At 38.2% G+C, this 25,155-nt stretch overlaps 1 protein-coding gene across 7 annotated transcripts in view; it reads right to left on the reverse strand.

Annotated features, from left to right (window-relative positions):
* KIF27 (kinesin family member 27) overlaps positions 1-25,155 on the reverse strand; it is a 29,050-nt gene extending 3,895 nt beyond the window's left edge. Inside the window, exons 1-12 of one of the 7 annotated variants that reach the window (XM_077790323.1) lie at positions 24,950-25,155; positions 24,553-24,574; positions 23,222-23,591; positions 21,022-21,222; positions 18,767-19,695; positions 11,737-11,880; positions 8,228-8,400; positions 7,710-7,843; positions 7,014-7,169; positions 5,820-6,025; positions 4,824-4,964; positions 954-4,587 (exon numbers count right to left, since the gene is read on the reverse strand). In XM_077790323.1, the coding sequence (XP_077646449.1) occupies positions 4,863-4,964; positions 5,820-6,025; positions 7,014-7,169; positions 7,710-7,843; positions 8,228-8,400; positions 11,737-11,880; positions 18,767-19,695; positions 21,022-21,222; positions 23,222-23,519 (2,343 nt within the window). In that variant the 5' untranslated portion in view covers positions 23,520-23,591; positions 24,553-24,574; positions 24,950-25,155 and the 3' untranslated portion in view covers positions 954-4,587; positions 4,824-4,862. Of the gene's footprint in view, positions 1-953; positions 4,588-4,823; positions 4,965-5,819; positions 6,026-7,013; positions 7,170-7,709; positions 7,844-8,227; positions 8,401-11,736; positions 11,881-18,766; positions 19,696-21,021; positions 21,223-23,221 lie in introns of those variants that run through there. The other 6 variants (XM_077790322.1, XM_077790320.1, XM_077790324.1 and 3 more) reach the window with 6 other exon arrangements.

Here is a 25,155-nt window from a genome sequence, read left to right on the forward strand (position 1 = left end):
GATCAACACCAAGTAATGGGCCATCCATGCAATATGACTTTTTTCACTGTAGAAAATAAGTAGTAGTCCTTCAGGTGAAGTTTGCTTTTTCACAAGATTCTGTGAAAAAAATCAAGGGACATCACTATGTGAATACATGGCTTGTTATGTATCCTGATATTAAAATACCTGCCTTTGATAAACAGATTAAGTTCTGGTTTCCTTACTTCTCATTATATGACTCTTAGACTAATAGAGTTTGGCAAGACACAATCTGACTTATGTTCCTCTGATCTTAAATTTCATTCACCAGTATATACTTGGTGCTATCATAGAAGTACTCTAAAATAGCTATTTACAAAAGTATCCAATTTTTGCTCATTTTTTCTAGCTTACCTGATATTTGGAGACATTTTAGGTTCTGACTGAAATTCTTTATTATCAAACAATACCTAAAACCTGTATTTATCTCAGAAGTGCTTACTTACTTCAGTTGACAACACTTTACCAATTTTCAGATTCTTATCCATACTATTTCTCCTTCTGAGCACCTGATCCCTTTCCATTTGGAGAACCTGTATTTTTTCCAAAATGTCTGACTTGTCAGTGGTGTTGCCCTGAAGCTGCATACTTTTATCACACAGCTCCTCATCCAGCATGCTGATGAGCGTAGACAATTTCATACTATCTTTGTTCAAAGCCAAAAAAGAAAACCCACAGCAACCACAGATATAAAAATGAGATATTCCTTTCCAGTAAGAAATATGTAGGTGACACTGTCACATTCTAAAGTGAAAAAATTGCTTGTTTCTTGTAATGGGACCTCATTTACTCCAAGTGGACAGATACCATTAAAAAAAAAAAAAAAAAACAGAAAAAAAGCCCAACATGCAGTTTTATATATCTGGCAACGGCTCAAGCTGGGGAAAAAGCATTACATGTTATAAGGCATTTGTATAGTTGTTTTGCAGTAATGGGAGTGCCAAAGCAGATCAAGACAGACAATGGTCCTGCATACATTGGTGGCAGGGTGAATAGATTTTTAAAATCATGGGGAATTAAGCACATTACAGGAATAGCACATTCTCCCACTGGACAAGCAATTGTAGAAAGGGCAAATGGAACTTTGAAGAGATACTTGGAAAAACATAGGGAGATTGGAGATGTTCAGGAAAGGCTGCTCTTTGTTCTTAATAATTTGTGTATATTTGGGGATTCAGAGGCACCACCTGCAATGGTACATTATGGACAAAAAGAAATGAGCAAAAAGGGCAAAGAAGTATGGGTCAGGTATAGGGACCCTAAAACAGGTATCTGGCAGAACCCAGCAAAGGTCCTATATTGGGGAAGGGGATATCTTTGTGTTTCCATCCCTACAGGTTCACTCTGGGTGCCAGCAAAGTGGACTAAACCAGCTCTGGATGAGTCATCTCTTAGCTCGCCTGACGGATCAGGACCAGAGGAGAATTGAAGAGAAGCTGATTCGCACAGTGGGACCTATTCTTCAAGAGATAAGAGGACTTTCCCCAGTGATTGATCAACTTTTGCCTTCAGAGTCAACTTTTACAGCAATTGTTACAGCTATTGAGGCTTTACAGACTGTTCATATCCTGGGACCAAAGAATCCTGAGTGTCTTAGTTGTGGGAATTTTAATTGTAACAGTTGGATTGCTTTTGTTTGTGGGAGTTGTGGAAAAACGTACTGGGAAGATCAAGTATTTTTAAAACGACATTTTTGGTATAAACATTGTGACTTTCGAAGACAGGGAGATTCTTGGCAGAGAGAGTTAATACGAGACAAAGGCTTAGGAGTTGCTATAGCTTTGTAGTTATTTGAAGCGCCAGAACAAAAGAGATTAGCTTTTTATAGGTGGGAAGCAGAACATGCTTGTGATAGGTTAATTAGACAGGCAAATTCAAAAATCTTATCAACAAGGTGTCAAAAGCAAGTGAAGATATCTGTAAGATCTTATTTAGGAAAACCAGTAGTAGGAAATCCAGACATAGAATTAGATAAGCTTATTAAATATGTGCAGGCATTGAAATTAAAATCCAAGCGGAAGAAATCATGAGGGTGATAAGGTGGATAATCTATCTTGTTCTTTTGACTAATCTTTGTTGTGGACTAATGCAATTTAATCAGCCCAGAGAAAATATTTGGGTAACCTTGGCTAACATGACTAATCAAAGTTCGTTATGCCTTAGCTTGGGAAGAGTGACAAATCCATTTCATACCTGCCTAACAGGTGTTCCTGTCTGGAGACCAGAGGAATTTTGTGGGTTGATAAAGGATCAAATGCTTTGCAAGAATTTTGCAAAGGTGAAAGGGCCAGACAAGAATATTGATTACACAGAAGGTCAAAGAGATGGCTATAAGCAATGTTTGTTGGTACTGTCACTTAAAGAAACATTACAATCTCCACCAGAGGCATTAGATCTCTTTGGAAGTGCTAATACTAGTTTAGGGAATGTTTCAACAGGAGGATGGTTATCTTTGTTCCATTGAATTTGCAGAATTTAAATAACCCAAGAGACAAATGGGCTTCTCTGGACTCTTCACTGGACTCAGGTAGGATAGCATCACAGTTATATTCTAACTGATGGTTCCAAGATAACCAAACCCTTAAGGTTGCTAAAGGGTGTGTTTTTGATCTGTGGAGATAGAGCTTGGAATGGAATACCGGTAAAACCACAAGGGGGACCCTGTTACCTAGGAAAACTAGCGCTGTTCCATCCTAATATGTCGTTGCTAATGCAATGGAATAGGCTAGGGAAGACAAGGAAAAGGTGTAACGTGCATGACTTACAATGTGATCAGGTTGGACAACCTAAATTTTGGAGTACTTTGAAACAGGTAATAGTGGCAACAGTGTTACCAGGAGGAGCTGCCAGAAAGGCTATGGTTTTAGCTGAACAATTAGGATGTTGGGCTAAAGATGAACTTAACAAAACATCAGAGGTTTTAGCTATGCTTGCTATGGATATACAAAGTGTAAATCATGCTGTACTGCAGAACAGAGCAGCCATTGATTTTTTGTTGTTAGCCCAGGGACATGGATGTGAGGAATTTGAAGGAATGTGTTGCATGAATCTCTCTGATCATTCTGTATCAATACATGCTAAGATTAAAGAACTACAACAGGGGTTTCATCAATTAAAAAAGGAAGATGGTCTGGGGATAGAAGAATGGCTTAAAAGCTTAGGGATCGGTCCTTGGCTAAGAACTTTTATTATGTATGCAGTGGGAATCTTGATTGTTGTTTTACTACTCTTGCTGATCTTGCCCTGCCTGTTTAGCTGTTGTCTTCAGAGGCTAGTAGAATGTATGATTCAAAAGATGTGGACAACTAACTTAATGGTCCAAAACAAAAACAGGGGAAATGTGGAGAGTTTTGTGGATGAATGGCTTCATGAGAAAGGACATGACTAAGTGCAGTTAGTGAAGCAGTAGCTGAAAATTGCATAGTGCAGCAATAGCAGATGTAGCAACAGTATCTTATGTCTTTGGGTAAGCTGGTTCCCAACAGTAGAATGGTCAGCAACAAGATAAGTGTAAGGGAAAACAAAGCAAGCTTAGAAAGCCCCAAAGGTGGGGTTGACCTGTTTTTGATACACCAATGATGAGCCTAAGTTTTGCAATATGCATGAGCTTCATTATAACAGGTATAACTGTACATGCGTGCTTGGAATAAACTGAGACTTGTTGACATTATAGAATGGACTTGTCTCCCGTCATTTTTTCCACAAAAGAATATCTTTGTAAAAACTATTTACATAAATTGATGTCATCTATCCAAGCACAGAAATTAAGTTTAGATGGTACCATGAAAATTCAGCTAGCCCATCATTGCATTTTAGTGGCTGAAAACTAGCTCTTTGTTGGACCTGCAAGCATGGCCCTTTATAAATTTATTCTGAAGCCACAGTTTATAAGATTATATATTCCTGCTAAGGCTAAAAAGTTTCCTTTATTTAACTTCTAAAATTTCTTTTCACCTTTAAAGACTTAGGGTAATTCATATTTCAGTGTAAACATCTGAAGTAATGTAGGTGGCACTGCTACATAGGATACATACTTTTCTAACCCTGTTATCAACAACTGAAACCACTGTAATTAGTATCAGAGTAGAAACCAAAACAAAATAAAACACCTGAATAACCCATGGAACCCTTAAAATACAGCACATCAAGGTCACCCTCAAACCAACTGGACAACCAAAGCTGATGAATTCACCGGTCTCTGAATCAGTATTCTTGACAAATTATAGGAAAAAAAAAAAAAGACACCAAAGGCCTTCCTTTCTTTCATTCAAAAAGAGTACACTACAAAAGCTGCTAGGCTCTACTCCCAATTTTTGCTACAGCTAAAAAAAAAGACAAAACTATGATGGAATACTCTTCATACAAACAGTTTACAAAATCAGATGACTAGAGATGAAAAACGATTTTTTTTTTTTTATTTCAGGGGTCACACATATTTGGAATAGATTAACTATTTCTCTGGAGTTCTCACTGAGTTATTTTTCTTCTTTTTAAAAGCAGCATTTTCTTTATTCTAAATTTTAAGGATCATCTGATCTGTTGTTGCTCCATCTTAAATTGAAGATCCTGTGAACAAACAAAAAGTAATAAAATGAAGGGGAAAAAAAAAGCTGAAAGAGAAAGGCAAAATGGAGATTAATGTAAAATGTTTATAGACAATTTCTTTGGTGCATTTATCAAGAAATTCATTATGGCATTATTAAAAATAAGGGAAAAAGCTGGTAGTGTAGTTTTTTCGGGGAAGCAGGGGCAAAAATTATTCATCCTAATCTTTGTCATAGGGAAAACAGGAATAATCTTACTTTCATTTGTTGCTGGTCCTGCTGAAGCTCTGCTTCCAGTTACTTCTTCTTTTCACTCTCCTCACACAGTCTCTCCTCTATCTGGGATAGCTGATGCTTCAACTGAGCCACTTTCTGCGCAAGTTCTCTTGCTTCTCTCTTCTGTAAGGTCAGAATGTTCATGACAAATTTCATATTAAGAGCAGGAAAACTTGTAACTAAAATATAACAGAGCTTCATTCTTTATTTCATTGAATTCTTAGGGTCACCAAGATTTATTAACTTCTGCCCAAACAATCAGTTGCTATTACTGTAGCTTCTGAGCTATCTGGTGAAGCTGGCACAGGCAGAATTAAACTACATGAAAAGGTACAGTTCATGCTTGGCAATACAGTAAAAGTACTAAAATCTAGCAGAAACCACAGTTCTGAAACATTTGCAGAGACACAATGGTGTCAGAATGCTGGTCCTGAGCTCAAGTCAATAAACAAACTACCTCTTTCTGTGTGGAACTTTACTGACCTGTCATTCTAGGATTGAGAGACACAGAGCACCTAAGGTGGCCCTACACAGAATACTAACTTAGATGTTGCAGAACTTAAAAATAGAAGGTCAGTGTCAAACAATGACACTGATCTTGCAAAACATTGCAGGGATTTTCTTAGACCTACAATTTATATAGTATTTCCATAAAACATCAATTTTATTTACAGCAAGTAATAAATTTGTAATACCCCCTCTTGAATAAGTCCTTCTATTGGACTATGTACAACGATGTATGGAAATATATCTCCCAATACTTTCTTAGCCTCTTACATACCAAGAAGGTATTTTATGTATCTAACCAAAGTCAATGTTAACCAGCACTTTCAGTATAATAGTATTAAGTTTCCCACTAGATACTTCAATCCAACCAGCTTCCAGTGTGTAAAACAGGTACAAATTTTACAAACAGAGTGTTAAGGTTCAGACAGTGAGAAAGAGGTTTGCAAATCTTAATGATCAGATCAGAAATACCTGCACTTTCAACTTAGCTGCCTCTGTCTTCTTCTGGCACTCTTTCTGTAACATGACTTTCTCAGGAATATCTCTCAGCTCTTTACTATCTGGCTCCTGAAGCTGCTTTTGTGTTTCAGACAGCTGTGTTTTGGCCTGCTCAATTTCTTGCTCCAGTTGACTTATCTTCAAAGAACACTGCCAGCTTACAGACAGAGCATCCTTACCTTAAAGACAACATATACAAATAGTTTAAAACCAACATAATAATTAGTTGAAATGTAATACTCACTCCTGGAGCTGAAATATTATTTAATTTGTTTTGTCTAAGTCAGTAATTTCTGATACATCTTCCAACACTAAAGGAACCTGCAGCTCCCTTCTAACTGAAATGGAGATACAGAGTCCTACATCTGAACATTTCGTGAGTCACCTCATGCCACCCAAGAAAATGCCAGCTGAGTGCCAGAGTTAAATTCTACTGCAGATTTTGGCAAAACAGCTATCCTGTATTTCACAATTTTTTTCCCCAGAAGAATATGCCATTTTTTAATTATTCAACTTTCAGTTTAATAATTGGATTGTGTTTCTACTCTGTGTCTTGTCCTGTTCAGGCAATCTGAGATGGCACAGAATCTTTCTCAGACCACCTCAAGAGAAGGTAAAGAAAAGAGAAGAGTGTGATTAAAGGGGCTGAGGAAAGAGATCCTTCCTGTCATCACAAGGTTAGTCTCTCTATCAGGACAGATGTGTAAGGGATGTATGCTGCCAGGGACACTGATTTTTTTCGTTCATCCCCTTCTGACTCCCATTTCTCTACTGTTATAGAATATAGAAGATACAATGATGTATCTTTTCTCCAATTCCAGACACTATGTCACAAATGCACATCTACAAAGAGATAGCACTGACCATACATTAAAAATTACACTACTGTAGGATAAAAGCAATAATCAACAAAGGACAAAAAATATTTAACAAATAATCTTCATAGTAATATTTAACAAATAATCTTCATGTAATCAAAATTTTCAGTGCGATCATAGCAAGTAATTAGCAAAATCTATGGATTTTTAAGTAGTTAAAAGTATTCTTGTCTAAGATAGTTGTGTAAAAACTAAGAAATACAGGATTTCAGGTTTTCAGTGCCTTTTTCTTTATTTCAGAACATCTTAATTCCCTTCAGTATCTAGTATTCCTACAGTAGCCAGTTACCTGTTCTTACTAAATCCTTAATAAGTTCCTCTTTCCTTTTCATATTAAGTGCAAGTTTTCTTATTTTTTGCTCAGTCTTAGCAAGTCTCAACTCTGAATTCGTTAACTTCTGCATGTTAATAACATGGCTATTCTGGAGGCTGTCACTCTCTTCACCTTGAAAAAAACAAAGCAAAATAGAGTTATGAAATCTGCAATAGATGCTGTATTCAAAAGGTAGTGCTCTGTAATATTAACTGTGTGCTGTTCTTCCATATGAAGTACAAGAATCAAAAGGAGAGACGAAAGCAGGGTATTCTTCCCTGCCATGTGTCTAAACAGGAAAAAAAAAGGATTGTATACACTTGCATTTCAATACCCTACATCTGAAAAATATTCCAGGAAACCACTTCAGTATTTTTGGTAAGATAATAGCATCCATTTTCTTGCATTGAAGCAATTCCAAAAATTTATTCCTGAGTAGGTTTTTGATAAGTGAACTGCTTTCTGGCTAGTAAGTATTACTTAGAAGTTACTAACATCAGTTTCATAGGAATGGGAAAGAACAGAAATTGGAAAAGCTACATTGAATTATAACCAAAAAAATATTTGTAACAAATACACATATTTTGCTGGGAAAACAAATTACACAAGCTAAAGATATTATTGCATATTCTGATACTGTAGTAAGATTTGCTCTAATGACTTTCATTATACCTGTGTTTGTGTCGGTTTGTAGGGCAGATTTATTGGACAAACCAGACTTGTCTACTTGATGCTTCATGTCACTTACATCAGGAAGAAAGCACAGAGATGCATGATTTTGTGTCCATGTTTGATTTATGGAACACCTATGGAAGAACAATAAACATGCTACTCTGCAAATACACAGGGATTTTTTTTTCTTTAAGCATCAAGCAAAGTAGATTATCTTAACAGAGAAGAAGCTCAAACTTAAGAAAGCATTTATACTTTCTTCATCATCCACACCACTCCCACACACACCATCACCCAATCCCCCAGTCTTCAAGGTAGATTCTGACCCACAAGCAAGGATTACACAATCTTCGCTAAACCTACATATATTAAACTTATTTTGCACTATGCCCAGTTGGTCCCACAGGTTTACTTAAGTATCATCACAGATGGTCTCATATCATGGAAGGATTAGGCACTAATACTACCTTTGCTATACATTTTTCTGTAACAAAAGTGAAAGAACAACAAAACATTACTTATATGAGGTTTTCTCTTCGCAGCGTGTATTGTCTTCCTCTTCGTCACTCTGATCAGGGAGGTGGCAGTGAAGGACTTTATCTTGATCTTCTAATTTGCTCAGTATAATCTGTCTGCGAATATGGAATTCTGTCATCTGGGCCAGAAACAAGACAGGGGGGCTGGTATACCCCTATCAAAAAGCACACAAAAATAGTGAAGGGTAAAAATACTTGCAATAATTTAGCATTTCATTACTCATATTTTAAAAACTATTTCACCATCTCAGCTTGTAAGCAAAATTACACAGGTTTTCTATAATAACTCTGAATCCCTGTGTACCAAATTGTTTTGCAAGAGCCTAGAGGAATCGTTCCAAAAGTGAAAGTGGGCACTGGTAGCAATTCATTATCCCATGTTCTCAACATATTGGTAAGAATAATAATTCATTTTTTATTATGTCTCATACTTGAACCCTCAAAACCCCTAGAAAACTAGCTGGGAGGTGAAACCATGACAGCCATAGGACTTGTAGGTGGGAATTTTAAGCCTAAATATTTTGGATAATTGTGGCATAAACAATTATATTCATAAGCATAAGCTTATGAAGCTGAAGATAATATCTCAGCTTCATAAGCACATGGGAAATCTAAAGATTTCAATTTTAGCTGATCAATGACTATATGCTGTTCCACCATTTTCTAGTCTCATGGGAAAAAAATAAAGCAAAAGCAAAATTGAGCTCTGTATCATATTCATGACTTCTAGTTCCTCACAAAGGTCATGAATCTTGTAAATCACCCACTGACCCCAAATTATTGTGCAGGGCACAGGCAAATTCTGCAACAGAGAATTCTGTGACGTATCTTCAGTCTCAGAGCCCCCCTCCCACTCCCCAGTCCAGTAAAGATTAGATACATTTTTGTTCAGACCTACCCAGGTGTCCTGGGTTACAGAAAGAGTGCCATTGTGGGGTGTAACCAAATTGAGTATTCTATGCCATTTCTGACAAACTGTTAATGATTGGTTGTTTGAAGTAGATGCCCAGTAGATGCCCAGCTGACACCTCAGACTACAAGCTGGGTGTTAAATGAGACAAGGTAGAAGAGCCAACCCCTGTGAGAAGGGGAGTGTTTCTTTTTCTTCACAAATGACTCTGCAGTGCTAACTCCTTCTGGGGAAACACCAGCACAGTCCCCCCGATCCTGAGGTGGTCATCTCTGCCAATGGGCCATAATGGACTCAATGGTACCACCACAACTGATAGCTGTAGCAACTTAGACCACCAAGAATTCCTAAAAATATCCTATGACTCACAGGACTACATCATTCCCATTGTGTAACTGTCCACCCTAGGGGATGTGCTGAATACTTTCCCTTGAACCTGACCATAAATAACTGGGGGCTTTGAAGCCCCACCACCCCTGGACAGATCCAGATGAGGACCATCACTTTTGACTGCAACCATCACTTCAACAGGACTGCAATCACCACTTGATAGGACTGCAACCACCACCCTGGCCAACAGGATGGCAGGCTGTAATCTGACTTTGTGGGTCTCAGCCAGTTTGAATGGCATTACATTTATTGTAACATTTCTATTAAATTTAACCTTTCTATTAAATTGTGACTCAAGGTAATTGTGTGGGTTTCAATTTTCCCATAGAACACCTGATCTAGTTACATTAGCCTATCCAGGCATCTAGTGAGAAGTGGATGACATAATTAGGAGCTCATGCTTGCTTTATATGTGTGTTTATGGAGAAATAAAATGAGAATTAAACAAATATTTTAAAATTGAACTTATGGTCTGAGTCTTATTCATTAAACATGTATATAGGCTTCCCCTTCCACTTTGTACAATTCCACTTTAAAGATTACTTGTATAAATAAACTAAACATGTACATATCCCAGGATCACTTGCTGCTTTTTCTTCCACCCAGCCTCAGGTTTGTTGATAATGCTAGTTTCAATACCTTATCTGCTTTTCCTACAGCATTCTCCATACATTGTTCAAAAGTACTTATGTTATCTAAACTGATTCATCCATAAGGCCTGGTTATTTCCATTTTCTACTCACTTGATTATTTTTTATTATTTTTGAATATGGTTAAAATCAGGCCTAGCAACAACAGGGAAGTTGAAATATAGCTCATGGTACATTCTGCATTCTTCCGCTTCAAGTGACACATTTTTATTAATTCTTTATATTGTTGTCTTAGATTGAAAGTCTCTTTGCCCCTGCTACAACTGCACACACAACTCCACAGTGTACACCCATTGCATAAATACATATGTGTATAAACATTTATTACCTCCTACCTCATACCCACTGCTCTAAAAGTCCTTATTCTATCATGTACCATTAAATTACATCTGTCTGTGAATACAATGTAAAATATTTGACAGAAGCACTTCCTTTACATTGTATGTTTTTAAATAGAAGTGGCAGTTTAGTGAACTAAATGCCAAAATGGTGCCTGAAAGTTCTCAAGCTTCCCTCCTGCCTCTGATACAGAAAGATTCTTCTATCTACACTGTGACAGCTACCTTGTATCCGCCAAAATTTATATAAGCATTATCACAGTGTAAGTCGACACTATGGTGTGCAGGCTAAAAAAAAAATCTAGCCAGAAGTGACAGAAAAGAAAGAAAGAGACAGAAGGAAGAAAAAGATCATGACTAATTTACTTACCTTTAATGCACTGACTCTCCCCAAGCCATCAGAAAAGAAAAGGAAAAAGAAGAAAAAGTATAATAAGGAGAAGAGTACTAACTGTCCATGTTTATGCTTTTCTCTTTTAAAAATACATATAGTAAGTTATCTGTAGTCTGCTTGTCCAGCAACACCAGCAGAATATTAACTATTCTATGTGCAGTCTTTTTAATCTTGAAATGTTATGCACATACTAGTCACCGTAATTTCATTAGCAAACTCAAGATCCACACAAGGAAAGAGGCAAGCAGCTACTTTGTCATTACCTCACTTTCCACTGTGTCACTCTGTTTTCTCTAATGGTAAAGGATCTGAAAGTTGGGATGGAATACTGTCTTGTAAAGTCAAAAGGGGTCAATACTCTAATTCTTAATACAGCTGTAACAAAATAACTTTCTATACAATTTTTAAATTAAAGCATGCAAGAGGATCCTTATAGTTTTTTTAAATTTTAAAGCATCTTTCAAATCCGAATCTATTAATTGTCCTGAAACTCCTTAAGAATGATACAAATCTGGGGAGAGGGTTGTGTGTTATCCTTCAGGACGCATGGAGAGCATAAATGGTTCAGTTCAAATTATGCAGGAGGCTTCTGATACAAATTGGCTCATATAAAGTCTCCAGAAATCACATTACTGTGACACGTCCACTAGAAGAACCCAACTCATTCTGTGAAACAGCTCTAATTATAACAAAATGGCCCTAATATTGAAAGCTAATTAAGTAAAAAAAAATCTGAGGGACCTACTGAAGCAATTCACAAAGTAGAAGGATGGTTCAATGCAGATAAATGTGTACCAGTGGAAAAATACCTGTAATCTTTGTGTTTCTTGAGCCTCCTTTAAAAATTCCTGTTGCTCTTTCTTTTCTTGTAGCAATGCCTTTGTCTGATTCTGCAGTATCTGCACTTCATGATTCTTCTGGCTAAATAGTTCTTCATTCATAGCTAGTACCTGCTAGATAATAAAAAAAGTTCAGCTGGACAAAAGGGACATTATTATTCCTACAACTGGAATATTAATCAAAATAAAACCTCAGCTGTTATTAAAAGACATGACCAGAACCGCAAAGTCTTGAGGCATGTATAGAAAATTGTCTAAGTGGTTATCTGCAGTTTCTAGCTGCTAAATCTTCACTTCTGTTTCATCTATTGATTTTGTTCTACAAGTTTCATTCTTTCCAAGGAGATAATGTACTTACAACCAAACCTTATTTATTGAAGTATATATTAAATTCAGTTATTCTCTTTAGTATGCTGTTACATGTAGCTACAAGATCACAGCATCTCGTGATTAACATACTTGTCAAATGGAAACAATAAGAATAGCTGTTCTAAATATGCAACTTGGATAATAGTTTAAAGATTAAAGAAAACACAAGAATGCTTGTTCATATGTTCTTGTGGATGAATTTATACTGATTGATGGAGACTTCCAAGTGCTGTTAGTGGTCCAGAAAGCCTGCAGAAGCCAAAGTATTGAAACATTACATCAAAACACAAACCTTCTCATTCGTGCTCTTCCTATTTTTTCTCCAAGAGTCCGGGTGGTGGACATATGAATGAGTTTATCTACAGCCCAACAGGTATTTGATTATCATGTAAAACAGCATAATCCAGACAATAATAGCTGCTATCAAATTACGGTTTATGTACAGACAAGAACAGGTCCTCTACTAGTTGCTAAATCTGTCCATATGCAAACCCTGCTCTAGAGTCTGTAGTGTCTCATTTATTTTGGCCTTTCTCTAACCATCTCTTCCTGGCTGTGGATGGCATACTCACCCGGGGAAAGGAGTTTAAGCTAAGTTTAAGCTCAGCTTTTACACTGTTTTGAACCTGGAAAACAGGTTTAAAGCAAGCCACATATGAAAATCAAGAAGAAAAAAAAAAAAAAAGCTGTGATTTAGATTGATTGAGAGCAAATAAAAGACTAAATTTGTTTATGCAATGGCCTTATAACTATTTCTAGCTTTATCAGTTTGGCTGCAAACTTAAAAATGTGTTGATGTTACAAAATTCTAACTTACTGGAGCACTGCCTCCTTCCACACATAACAAACTCAAATTATTTTTTCTGAGGTATTCATCTGCATCAGAACTTCACTCAGATTCCAACTGAGGTACAGTTCTTTTAAGTAATAAAATTAATTTTGATTTGAGATTATTGTCACTGTACAATAACCTGCATTTCTTTTCTTCTGATGTTCACAGTCAACATTTTAACTCAGCACAACCAATACAACTACTTCCTAAATGTATATGGGAATGTTTCCAAAAATAATTATTTATTTAATCATGTGTCAGTTCTGCTAGGAGACATGCTCTCAGAAGGCTGAGAGCTCTTCTCTCCACAGGTCATCTCTAGGACTATTATGTTCTGTGAGAGAAATAGCTAATCAGCACTAGCAATATGACAGGATCCACATGGTATATCTGCATGCTAAGACTCCCAGATGTTTTGAAATTTTCATGCTATTTGGAAAACCATAAGGAAGCATGATGTCACCAAAAACCAAAAGTTGATGCTAAACACAAAAGCAAATCCTAGAATGTGATTAGACAAAGAAATCTGCCAAGAGTTTAGAAACTCAGTTAGCTAAAGACATGGCAATGGAAAAAGAAATACAGAAGGTTTTGTGAGACCACAGCTGAAGAAATACAGTTTAGGAAATTGCTAAGAGATAAGAGATGGGACTGTAACTTTGTCATATTAGACAGATTAGCGTATTACATACATAGTATTAGATAATATTAGACAAAAGTTGCAAAACTTCATCCCCGGGTTATCTGTAAACCCATTGATATCTTTGAAAATATCTGCATTGTAATTCTATCTGTAATACTTCTGATGGAGTAATATCTTCCCAGGATTCAAAACAATTTCTGGGTTCACAGGACAACTGCTGAGGATATGCAACTAAGTACAAACTTCCAAGAGGAGGGAAAGTTCTCTCTCTCTCTCTTTCTCTCTTTCTTTTCTTTTTCCCCTAACTAAGGGGAAAACTTACTTACCTAAATAAGTACACTCCCTCACTTCCAAGCCTCCAGTCCCAAGGAAGAGTAAAAGAAAGAAAACTTATGTGTCAAACAGAAATTGTTCAGTAAGTGAAGGTGAAGCGAAAGAACAGCGAAAATACCACAAGTAATGCAGAGGTAGTTAATTAATACAAAACCAATCACTCTTTGCCTCCAAAGGGTAGACTGATGCCCATTAGCTCCTGTGCAAAAAGACAGCTAACGTAACTAAATCCCCCTCCTCCCCCTTTCAGTTTCTGACTATGTCATATGATGTGAAATATCTCTTTGGTTGACTTGGGCCATCTGCCTGGCTGTGCTCCTCCTGTCCCTGGGCACACTCGCCTATCTATTCACTGGTGTCACAGGCAGAGAGATAAAACACTACTGTTTTATCAGCACTGTACCAGTCAGATGTGTAAAACATGGCAGCCTGCAAGCATCTATGAAGAAAATTTACTCCATCCCAGTAACTTAGTACAACTCCCACTCCATATTCCACACCATTTATGTCATGCTCAAGCCCTGTACTATCCAGTGCAACCTGATTAACCATCCTTTCTTCCCTTCTCATCCTTTGACTTATGCACAGTCCTTTAGTCTACAGACCACTTCTGTAAAATACCCGTAAAATGTCCACTGAGATTATTAAGTTCATGATGTGGGTTTTGTCTGGTTACAGTGATCACTCAGGACAGGAGCCCAGGCTGTGCTACAATAATTGTTGTATGATCCTACAACAGACCAGCATAGTCCTTCCATGGTGTCAGAGACTGACATGTTTATCACGCATGGCTTAAACATTGTCATAACAGATTTTTGCTGTTATGGCAAAACTGTGCAATGAAGCTGCACCACCAAAGCCCAGAGTGAATGTGCCTCCTGATTGAAACTCTGTGAGTTAAACTGACTAAAACTATTCAAGAGAAGAAAAGTTGGTTAAAGCATCTCAGGCCTGGGAAGTAATGGATAAGGCTGGGAGAGCATTCACAGAAGAGCCAAGCCCAGCGGGCTCAGGGTGGAGGCCACAGCTGCAGGCATAGTCCACTGTGCAGACTAGCTCAGCTGTAGGGCTCTCCATGCCAGAGAAGTCACATCTATGGGACACTCTGCAAGAGGGCGAGCTAAAGGCGCATCAAGATCCATCAAAGGCCCTCTGAAGGGTTCCCCAGACCCTGTGCCAGAGGACTGTTCATGATGCAAAATGATGCAACTGACCCAAAGTCTTCCAAGGGACAGTGTCAAACACGCACCCCCATCAGGGGAGGCACCTGGCAATTCCCACCTGCCCCAAATGTATATTAATCCACTGGATACTATGCTTTGGCAGGGGATCCTCACCACCAAGAAGACCAGATGGAGAGGACCTACAAGACATCATTAAGATCCATGGCAGTATGTTTCTACTTAATCTGTCTCTGTCATTCTTGTTTCCTTCCCTTCCCTTCCCTTCCCTTCCCTTCCCTTCCCTTCCCTTCCCTTCCCTTCCCTTCCCTTCCCTTCCCTTCCCTTCCCTTCCCTTCCCTTCCCTTCCCTTCCCTTCCCTTCCCTTCCCTTCCCTTCCCTTCCCTTCCCTTCCCTTTTCATTTTCATTTTCTTTCTCATTTCCTTTCATTTCCCCCTCTTCTTTCTTTCTCTTTATCTCTTTGTTTCTTTCTCTCTTTCTTTCTCTTTGTTTCTTTCCCTCTTTCTCATTGCATCTTTTACTGTTAAATAACATGCATCAAATTTTGATATCAACATCTAACCTTGTTTGGTTTTAATCTCATTTCAGGGAATAATCAAACCTCAGAGTTCCTTCTTTTCTATTCACAGAGAGTTCTCTTTGCTCCTTTGGGATTAGAGCAGATTGTAACACCTGGTAGAAGGATGGGGTTCAAACCCACAGAGCTGTAAGTCCTCGGAATCAGTATCAGAAAGAGGAAGGGGTCTACTGCATCTCAGGAATCTGCTGACAGCAACTGGAACAGTAATCCTCCTGGATGACCCTTTGAAACCACTGCTTCTTCCCCCTTTATGTCCAGACTGCTTTATGTGCAAAGTTCGAGGACCAAAATAGGTGCACTGCCCCACTTCTCATATCCTTTTCACAGTCATGCAGATAGAACTGTAGGGTGGGATTTGTCATGGGCCCATGGTTCTCCTTCCCTTAAGCAGAGGAATTCCTGGTCATGGTAGCCAATGTGCTGGCCTGCCCAAGCAAGAAGTTAAAGAGTATATCACATTATCTTTTGAGTTGCTAGACCTTGTGTAACAATCTTTCCACAGGTGAGACACAGGCCCATATCAAGGAGAGAGAATAGAGCTTTTCAGTAAACCTCTAGGGCTGGCAGTTTGTTCTGTACAAAGTTGGTGCCACATAGTCAGCCTAATTCAGACTTACCAGGCTTACTTAAGTTGCTGGCATATGATGTCTGTGTGTTCTGCACAGACTTCAGCCACTCAGATCATGTGCACTTTACATACTTTGTAACTTTCAAAGCCTGATTATTGTCCATGTCACTAAAGATCACCTCCATCACCTTTAATTCCCTCAAACATTAAATACATTCCTCTGTGGCAGTCCACACACCTCACTGGATGACAATATCTTCCTTAAGAGAATTCATACTCAGTAGGAGTCACCTCTGGAACCTGGAGGTGGCTGACCCTCTTCCAATCCCTCTGGTAGTCCCACAATCCCTAGCAAAGAATCCCAGGTGTTGTGTTCCCCTACCTTGTAGTTCCAGACTGTTAGCCCTACGATTCCAGCTCCAGAGCAACAGGGAGCAATTAGCTCATCTTTTCAGGCAAAATCTTTACACTTTATCTTGCAGCTAGGTCATGGATAGGGACCAAGTAGCTTCTGCCTCTCATGATTTCTGTCTTTTTCCTCTCCTACCCTGCTGTGGAACAGGCTGCCTGTTCTCATTCTTCCTCTCTCCTCCTCTGAGCAGGAGCTGCTTCTTCTCTTATTAACTCAATCCACTGTTTCTTTACTACAAGATCAGTTATTACAGTTGAGGGTTTAGTCTCTGGTTTAGTGTCTCTGTGGCCTCAGACCAAGACCACCTTCTCAGTCTCAGACCACCACAAGCCTGTGGGCTTTTAGACCAGACCCTCTTGCATTTCTAAGGGCACTGGACAATGACTTTATAGGCATGGGGCAGATCCAACACAGCTGTAGAAGTCACTGTGTTTCACCTTAGCTCCTTCAAATAATGTATTCGTTTGATGGGTTAATGAGCCTGCTCAGATATGAAATCACAAGCTGTCAGGGGCAGCAATGGCCCTGTGCTCCTGCCCAGCTCCTCCCACACATACTGATACCCCAGGGATCAACCACACTAGAGCATCTTCCTGTGTGGCAAACTCCAAATAGCCGTTTAACCTTACGAACAATAATTAAAGTTGGGGTCACAACACACCATTATGAACAGTCTGATTACATAAGGATACTGAAGGAACTCAGAAGCCACTACATCAAGGCTATAAAAAACTCTCCTGGAGGAGAGGAAGGTATACATGCCACTTTTTCCCCTCTCTCAGCAAAATGTCTCTCAGAGAAGAAGTGGGGAAAACTATAGTTGCTGATTTTATCCATGAGGTGGTTCTTGGAATACGGGGACATCAACAATGTAAGACCCAAGTACCAGATTAGGCTGATGGCCCATGGTTTTGTCATAGCTCTCCCAAGCAAAGGAAAATAAAGTAATAAAAAGCAAACAAAACAGCAAAATCTGAAAATAGTCATTAATGATTCTTGGGGCTATTGTACAGCTAGAAAGCAATCAAGCATCTAAATATTCAAGGAACATACAAATCAGCACCCAAAGCAAATATGCAGCTTCATGACCTGCAACAGTCATTAAACATCTTAACTAAAGAGGTATTAACAAGTTAACTCTAGCACACTATAATGACACCTGTTATTATCTTGAAAGCCTTGAGCCACGGGTTGGGGATCCAAAATAAACTGTTTTGGGTTACCCCAGTAGATAGCCAAGTACACAGAGCTATCTTTTCACTTCCCCCTACCCCCATCTCCTAGGAGGACAGAGGAAGAGCAAAGGGAAAGTGAAAGCAAGAAACTTTGTGAGTCAAGATAGAAACTGATCATAAGCAATGATGAAGTGCAAGAGAGAAAGAAAATAAAACAAAAGAGATGATGCAAAAGCTATCACCCACAACTTCCCAAGGCTGACTAATGTTCAGCCAGTTCTGGGCAAAATACAGCTAAGTCTCCCTAAACCTCCTCCTCTCCCTTTTTATTGCTGAGCATCATGTTATGCGGTATGAGATCTCTGATTAGTTCAGGTCATCTGCTTTGTTCCACGTTTGTGTCTCCAGCTATTCATGCATCCTCCAATCTATACTGGGGGATGCAGCCAGAAAAACAAAAGGCCCATCACTGTACAAAACACCACTCAGCAAGAGCAAGAACATTACTGTCTTATTACCATTGTATTGGTCACAAATCTAAAACAGCACCCTCAGAGATGCTATACAGAAAACTAACTCCATCTCAGCCAGACCCAGCATACTGGCAAAGCTAAAACCAAAAATCTACCAGATAAAACAGCTCAGCCTCAAGAATCATCTTGAAACTGACTAGAGAAAATACAACATTACTTATCTCTGCTGTCACTGATTGTGTATTCAAAAATCCATTACAATACACCTATGTCCCAGAGATTAGCCAAATGAAATTCTACAATGCTCTAAATTAAATTTAATTGTCAAATTAAGTACAGGTGATAATTTTATCCATCTTTCAAAATGGAGTTCAAATTTTGGCAGATTGCCTTTTTACTTAGTCATTTAAAGAAACAGCTTATAATTAAATACCTGGCATTTCTCTAGGTCCCTCTTCTGCTGAAGAACTGTAATGTGATGTGGTACAGGGCTGGTCTCAGTCCCTGTGTCAGTCTCCTGGACGGTGAGAGCTTCCTTCCTTACTTTCTGCACCATACTGATCCAGCTCTGCAATCTGTCCCGCTGACTTCTTCTTAAGCTAACATCATCATTCAAATCAACCAGTAAAAGTAAGGCTTCATCTACACAATTTCTGTAACTGAAATATTGAACCTGAAGGCGAGTGAGCTTCTCCTCAAGTGAACTGACACGGCCTTTTTCTTCATTTAAGTCATGTAAATGCTGATTACTGACCTGCTGGCTCTGCAAAGCTTCCTGAAGCAATCTGATTTCAGGTTCCATTTCATCAATTCGGTCTTTTTCTGGGTTGTAATTTACTACTGGTTTATTTCGAATGTTTTTTGCTCTGTTGGCATATTTGAGGGAATTTAAAGATTCATCAAAGTCCAGTGATGATGGACTTATACATGTTATCATAACAATCTTGGCATTTCTTCCAAGGGAGTCTTTCAGAATACGAGTAATTTTAGCATCCCTATATGGAATATGTGCACTTTTCCTTTTTGGGTCTCCAAGGGCACTGATGACATTTCCCAAGGCAAAGAGACCACTATTGATCTTAACTGATTCTTTGAAGCGTTCACCAGTATTTCCAGTCTTTGCTAACCTCTCTGATCCAGCCAGATCTACAAAATGAAACTTTGAAGAGATCGAATCCTGTGCAGCATTCTGATACTCTGCAGACTGCTTCTGATGAATACTGATGGTAAAAATGGCATGAGATCGACTAGAGTGCTCATTCATCTGTGTTGTGCCTGTGTGACGAGCTGCATTACCACTTTCCAGCAGGCTTATCACTTCATCTGCACATTCCACTTGGAATTCCTTAGAACCGACAATCACTTCAAACACCAAACCAGATGAAAGTAAGAATAATTTAATTAAATCTAAACTCTTCAGCAAAGGTTTACAGCAATAACTATAATCACGTACTAGACAAACATACAAGCCTGCTACAGCTATGACCTACCTATGAGGTCATAGCATATAACTATAAAAATAGCAGATAGAATATGTGAAAAGCATGAGGTATACAACACATCTGAAACCTGCAGATATTTAATGTATGGGTCTATTGTGCCATAACATATGAAACAGTATCTTAGACATAAGACACAACTAATTTACACATTGCATACTGCACATTACCTTTACAATTTACAATGTAGTGCTACCTAGAAAAAGTATGAGCAAAGTCAGCTCATAGGATATTCTGCCAGTTAATAAAAAGACTAAAGCCTTAACTAAGAAAAGATTTTCTATTCTGAATTGCACAGATAGTTGGGCCTTTGGGACAGGTATCTCTTAGTAATCTAATAAAGTGTAAATGTAAATGTACTTCTACTAAGTACTATTACTAATTATCTTTTTTATCTTTTTTTTTCTTTTAATGAAAAATGGAAAATGTCTTAGCACAAGAAACTGATGCTAACTGTACTGAAAAAAAAAAAAGAAATAATTTAAAATATATTGTGGGATCCTTTTGGATCCTTGGGAGAACCTTGGGGTTCTGCAAGATTTGTGTTAAACTGGTGCATTCTCCCAGCTACCGACAAAAAACCCATGGCAGCTTAATATAACAGTATAGTAACACTAGACAATGAGAATATAAATAAAAAAATATCCAAACCTAAAACAGATTAGGTACTTGCAGAATAAAATACTTCTGATATGGATTCTTCTAGCATTTTCATGGGGTGAACAGGATACCTACAGGGCAAGTGTTAATCTCAAAGCCTCCAAAAATATCTACTTCCCCTCCTCTTAATGAAGTAGTCTCTTCCACTCATTTCACTGTAAAAGGGGAGCAGATATTTACAATATAATTGACTTAACAATTGTAATTTTGAAGGAAGAAGCAATGGTTTAATATTAAAATATTCAAGGGAATAATCACACACTATTTTGTTTCTAGACAGAACTTGCAGAAGCAAGAATTGTGTATTTACCATTTGTTGCCACTTCCATATAACAGAACATCTATATTGCTCAGAGGCATCTAAACCCCTAACTGCTTCCAAACAGCTAAACTGAGTTTATATTCTGAAACATTAATTTTTTATTTCCTTTTATTAATTAGTAGAGAATAAGCATTTTCAAGAGAAAGCAAGAATAATTTGGACCCAAACTAAAACCCAACACACCAAATTTGAGAGTTGGAATCCTACCTGTATTTCCCTTCTCATCTTCTCGGATATGTAGATCTTTCATAGAGGTCTCCAAATCCAACAAATCTCGAAGTTCTTCCTTGTAAATCTCTATATAGGATACCTTCACATGGAAGTTAATATTACGGTGTTCAGAAATATGATGAAATAATTCCTGAATAGCCCGTGGGATTATGCCCCTTTCATCCGCTGCAACTGATGCTAAAATATAAACACAAATGTCACAGAGAACTGCAGTTATTCTGTCAGTCACATCAATTACAAAGACTGAAATTTGAAAGAAGCCTGCAATATTTAGTATGCAACACACTAAGGAATCTGAAGAGCTCATTTTTCACAAGGATTTTTGTAATTTTTTGTGTGTGTGCATTAGAAGTTTTGTTTGCATCCAGTACTAGGGTTCAAATTTAAGTTCTAAATTACATAATTTTATAGTGATGAAAGTTATGAAAAATATGGATTCTGCTTTAAAGCTATACTCCTCAGAGTATAGATTCTTCTTTTTCCCTACTCAATATGGTTAGCAATGACATTGCAAGGGTTTGAGAAACTATAAATTCTACTTATATAAAGCAAAATCATCAGTAACATAATCAGACAATATTTATGGCCAACATTAAAAGTAATTTCTTATTTTTTCATAGACACGGAACACTAGTGCCAAACTCGACTTTTTTTTAAAGAGTATTCAGCATAGGACAATGTTTCCATTAATAATCTGTGGGTTTTATCCAACACCATGGAAGCTGTTTGCCTATGAGACAATACCAAGATCTCTTTTACCAAAAAACTAACGGGTTGCTCACATCTTTTAATTTAGTAAATATATTCATTAAACTAAAAGGGTGTAATTGCAGAGCTAAGATCAGTCTTAGACTGTGACATCCACTACCCAAATAATTTAGCTAGCAATGGTACTTATAGGAACCTTAAATAACTACTAGTGAAGGGAATAGAAGGGAAGTTACAATAATAAGCAGGCCAATGGAATGAGGTTCAACATAGCTAAGTGCGGGGTCCTGCCCTTGAGTCACAACAGTCCCCTAAGCACTACAGGTTGGGTTGGGCAAGAGTGGCTGGAAAGAGGCTCAGCCAGAAAGGACCTGTGGGTGCTGGTTGACAGCAGCTGATCATGGGCCAGCGTGTGCCCAGGTGGCCAAGAAGGTCACTGGCATCCTGACCAGTACCAGCAGAAGTGTGGTCAGCAGCAGCAGGGCAGCAATTGTCCCCCTGTGCTGGGCACTGGTGAGGCCACACCACAAGTGCTCTGTTCAGTTCTGGGCCCGTCACTCTAAGAAGGACATTGAGGGGCTGGAGAGGATCCAAAGAAGAGCAACAGAACTGGAGCACAAGTCCTGTGAGGAGCAGCTGAGGGAGCTGGGGTTGTTTAAGCTGGAGAAAAGCAGACTCAGGATAGACCATATTGCTCTCTACTACCACCTGACTGAAGGGTGCAGCAGGGAAGGGGGGTCAGTCTCCTCTCCCAGGTAAAAAGTGACAGACAAGAAGAAATGACCTCAGGCTACACCTGGGGAGGTTTAGATTGGATATAAGGAAAAATTTCTTCACTGGTGGTCAATCAATGGAACGGGCCTAGTTGTGGACCTGGAAATGCAGGGTTAATGGTTTGACTTCAAGATCTCAGGGGTCTTTTCCAATGGTTTCTATACAGTTCTGTGATCCTATGATTTTAAATAAACAGAAGACTCTACCAAGATATTTACAATACTCTAGTTATATCCATTTCGAAGAAGTAAATCATACATTTCTGATGTCACAGAAATTTCTCTCAAAAGCCCCAAAAAACCAAATCCAACACAGAACAAGCAAGTAAACAATTAAGTGTCTAATGAAGACTTTTTCAAGGTAAGATAAATGTAGCAAACAACTTCAAAATCACTACATTTCAGAAAAAAAAGTTCTAATATAAGTTGCATGTTAAAATGTGGAACATGAAAGAACACATAACAAATTGGGTTTTTCTTAGATTTTTTTTGTATAGTCTAATTTATGGAGAAGTTTTTAGAGCTTTAATTATCACATAAACTTCGGAAGTTTTGGGTTTTTCTATTACAGGTTTTTGCCTTGATCCTTAAAATTCTGCACCATTATCTGCTATGTAATAAACATTTAACTTGTAAAAATGCACCCTCGACTGATTAAAAAAACTCCAAAAACCAAAAACCTTTCTATAACTTACCACTGTCCTCACCACCAATGGTATAAGTCTTCCCAGAACCAGTCTGTCCATATGCAAACACTAAAGCATTGTATCCTTCAGTCAGAGACACTAGAAGAGGCTTAATACAAACAGCATAAACTTCTTCTTGGGTTGAGTTTTCGCCAAACACGAAATCAAAAGTGAAGACATGGTCCTTTCCAATGATAACTTGGTTAGCATTTTGGACTAATCTGACACACACTTGCTGGTTATGAAGTATTTCTTTGGAAAGCAGAGGTCTGACTCGGACTGCAACTTTAACTGGGATCTCCTCCATTGCAAACTCCACCCTTGTGCTTCCCACTCAGTATGGACATAGCCAAGAAGAAATCTGCTCAGTTGCCTGCAACTAAGAAAAAAAGGTTTCATATTATGTAATAGAAAATAATTAATCTCCTGAAGTGAAAAGTTGAGATTTCCTAAGGAACATGTAAGCACCATTACAATCTTGAAAAGCACTTGATATAAATGCAGCTCTATTAATAACTATATAATCAATTAATAAATTATTTATGCATCCATTGATTTCCAGGTTAGCAGACTTAAGTCTGAAAGTTGCCTGATTTCGTATTTGAATATAACACAGTCATACAAAGCAACAATATTGTAAAAGTTTCAATAAACACTGTTGATAAAGAAAAGGCTTACAATGGAGCCTCTCATTTTCCTGTTCGCTGCATTTATATTGCATAGGCAACACAAATCAGTCAAACAGAACCTTTTTCTCCAGAATTTGAATATACATACATGTATATTCAACAATATACAATATACATACATGTCTCAATACTCTTTTCCACTTATCAAGCACCAAACATTTCTAAATGAACAAGCACAAAGAACTGTGGTTTTAAATGCATCTATTTACTGTACATAAAGCATTCCTCTGATTTTGATCGGAAACTTTAAGCACATATGTAATTATTTTTTAGTAATTATAATTTTAGCATACATGGTTCCTTATACTGCCTGGTGCATATTCATTGTTACAGCATAGGCATTGCACAGTAGCACACTTGTAAATATAAAAGAATTGCCTTTCTTTATAGCTTTCTTTTATTAGAATTCAAAAATCTGCATGGGGTCCCACACACACATTTTCTGTTGTTGCTAACTCTGAGGATTTTTGTCATGCAAGGTAAAGTTTGCTGAAATTTCTGCTCTCATGCACATTGTCTACAAGAAAGCTGTATTACTGAACTGGCAGAAATCAGCTAAACTCTCAAAATTCAAGTTTGTTGAAAACTAATAGCTTAAAACAGTGTTATCTCACAGCAGGGAAAGAGAAGAGCTTTTGCATTTCATTTTACCTCTTTTAATTTGAGGACTTGGCTGAAATTTGAAAAAAGAAAAGCCTCATTTTATTGACTGAGCACAAGAACAAATAAGCAAAGCATGAGAATGACTTGTATCGTGGCAATCAGAAACAGATACATAAACATACTAACTACAGATTAAAACCACATTTTGATCGATAACCGAGTTTAGTTACCTGGGTGCATTATTTTTTTGCCCCCTAGCAAGTGCTGTTCCTAAGTGCCAACATTCCCTCCCTACTCTCTTTTTAAAGTTATATTAATAAACAAAAAAACAAATTAACAAACCATGTCCTGGCTGTGGGAGGGAAACCCTACCTCCTAAGAATCTATTTTGTAAAAGAACGTGGGAATATGACACATTCCCACCACGTCAAGGCTAGAGAGATACCTGGCTGCCGTAAGGCAGAGGCAAACACACAGGCAACCTTTTCGCTCGCAGGGATCTCGTGACGGCGGCCCAGGAGACCTAACGCGTTTGCAACGTCTCCAAGCCTGAGGAGTAGCCGGGGTCGGCTCACGCCAGAGCGTCGGGAGCCGCCCTGCCGGGCCGAGCCGGGCCGAGCCGAGCCGAGCCGAGCCGAGCCGTGCCGGGCC

Source organism: Lonchura striata, chromosome Z (genome assembly GCF_046129695.1).
Source record: "Lonchura striata isolate bLonStr1 chromosome Z, bLonStr1.mat, whole genome shotgun sequence".
NCBI classification, from domain to species: Eukaryota; Metazoa; Chordata; class Aves; order Passeriformes; family Estrildidae; genus Lonchura; species Lonchura striata.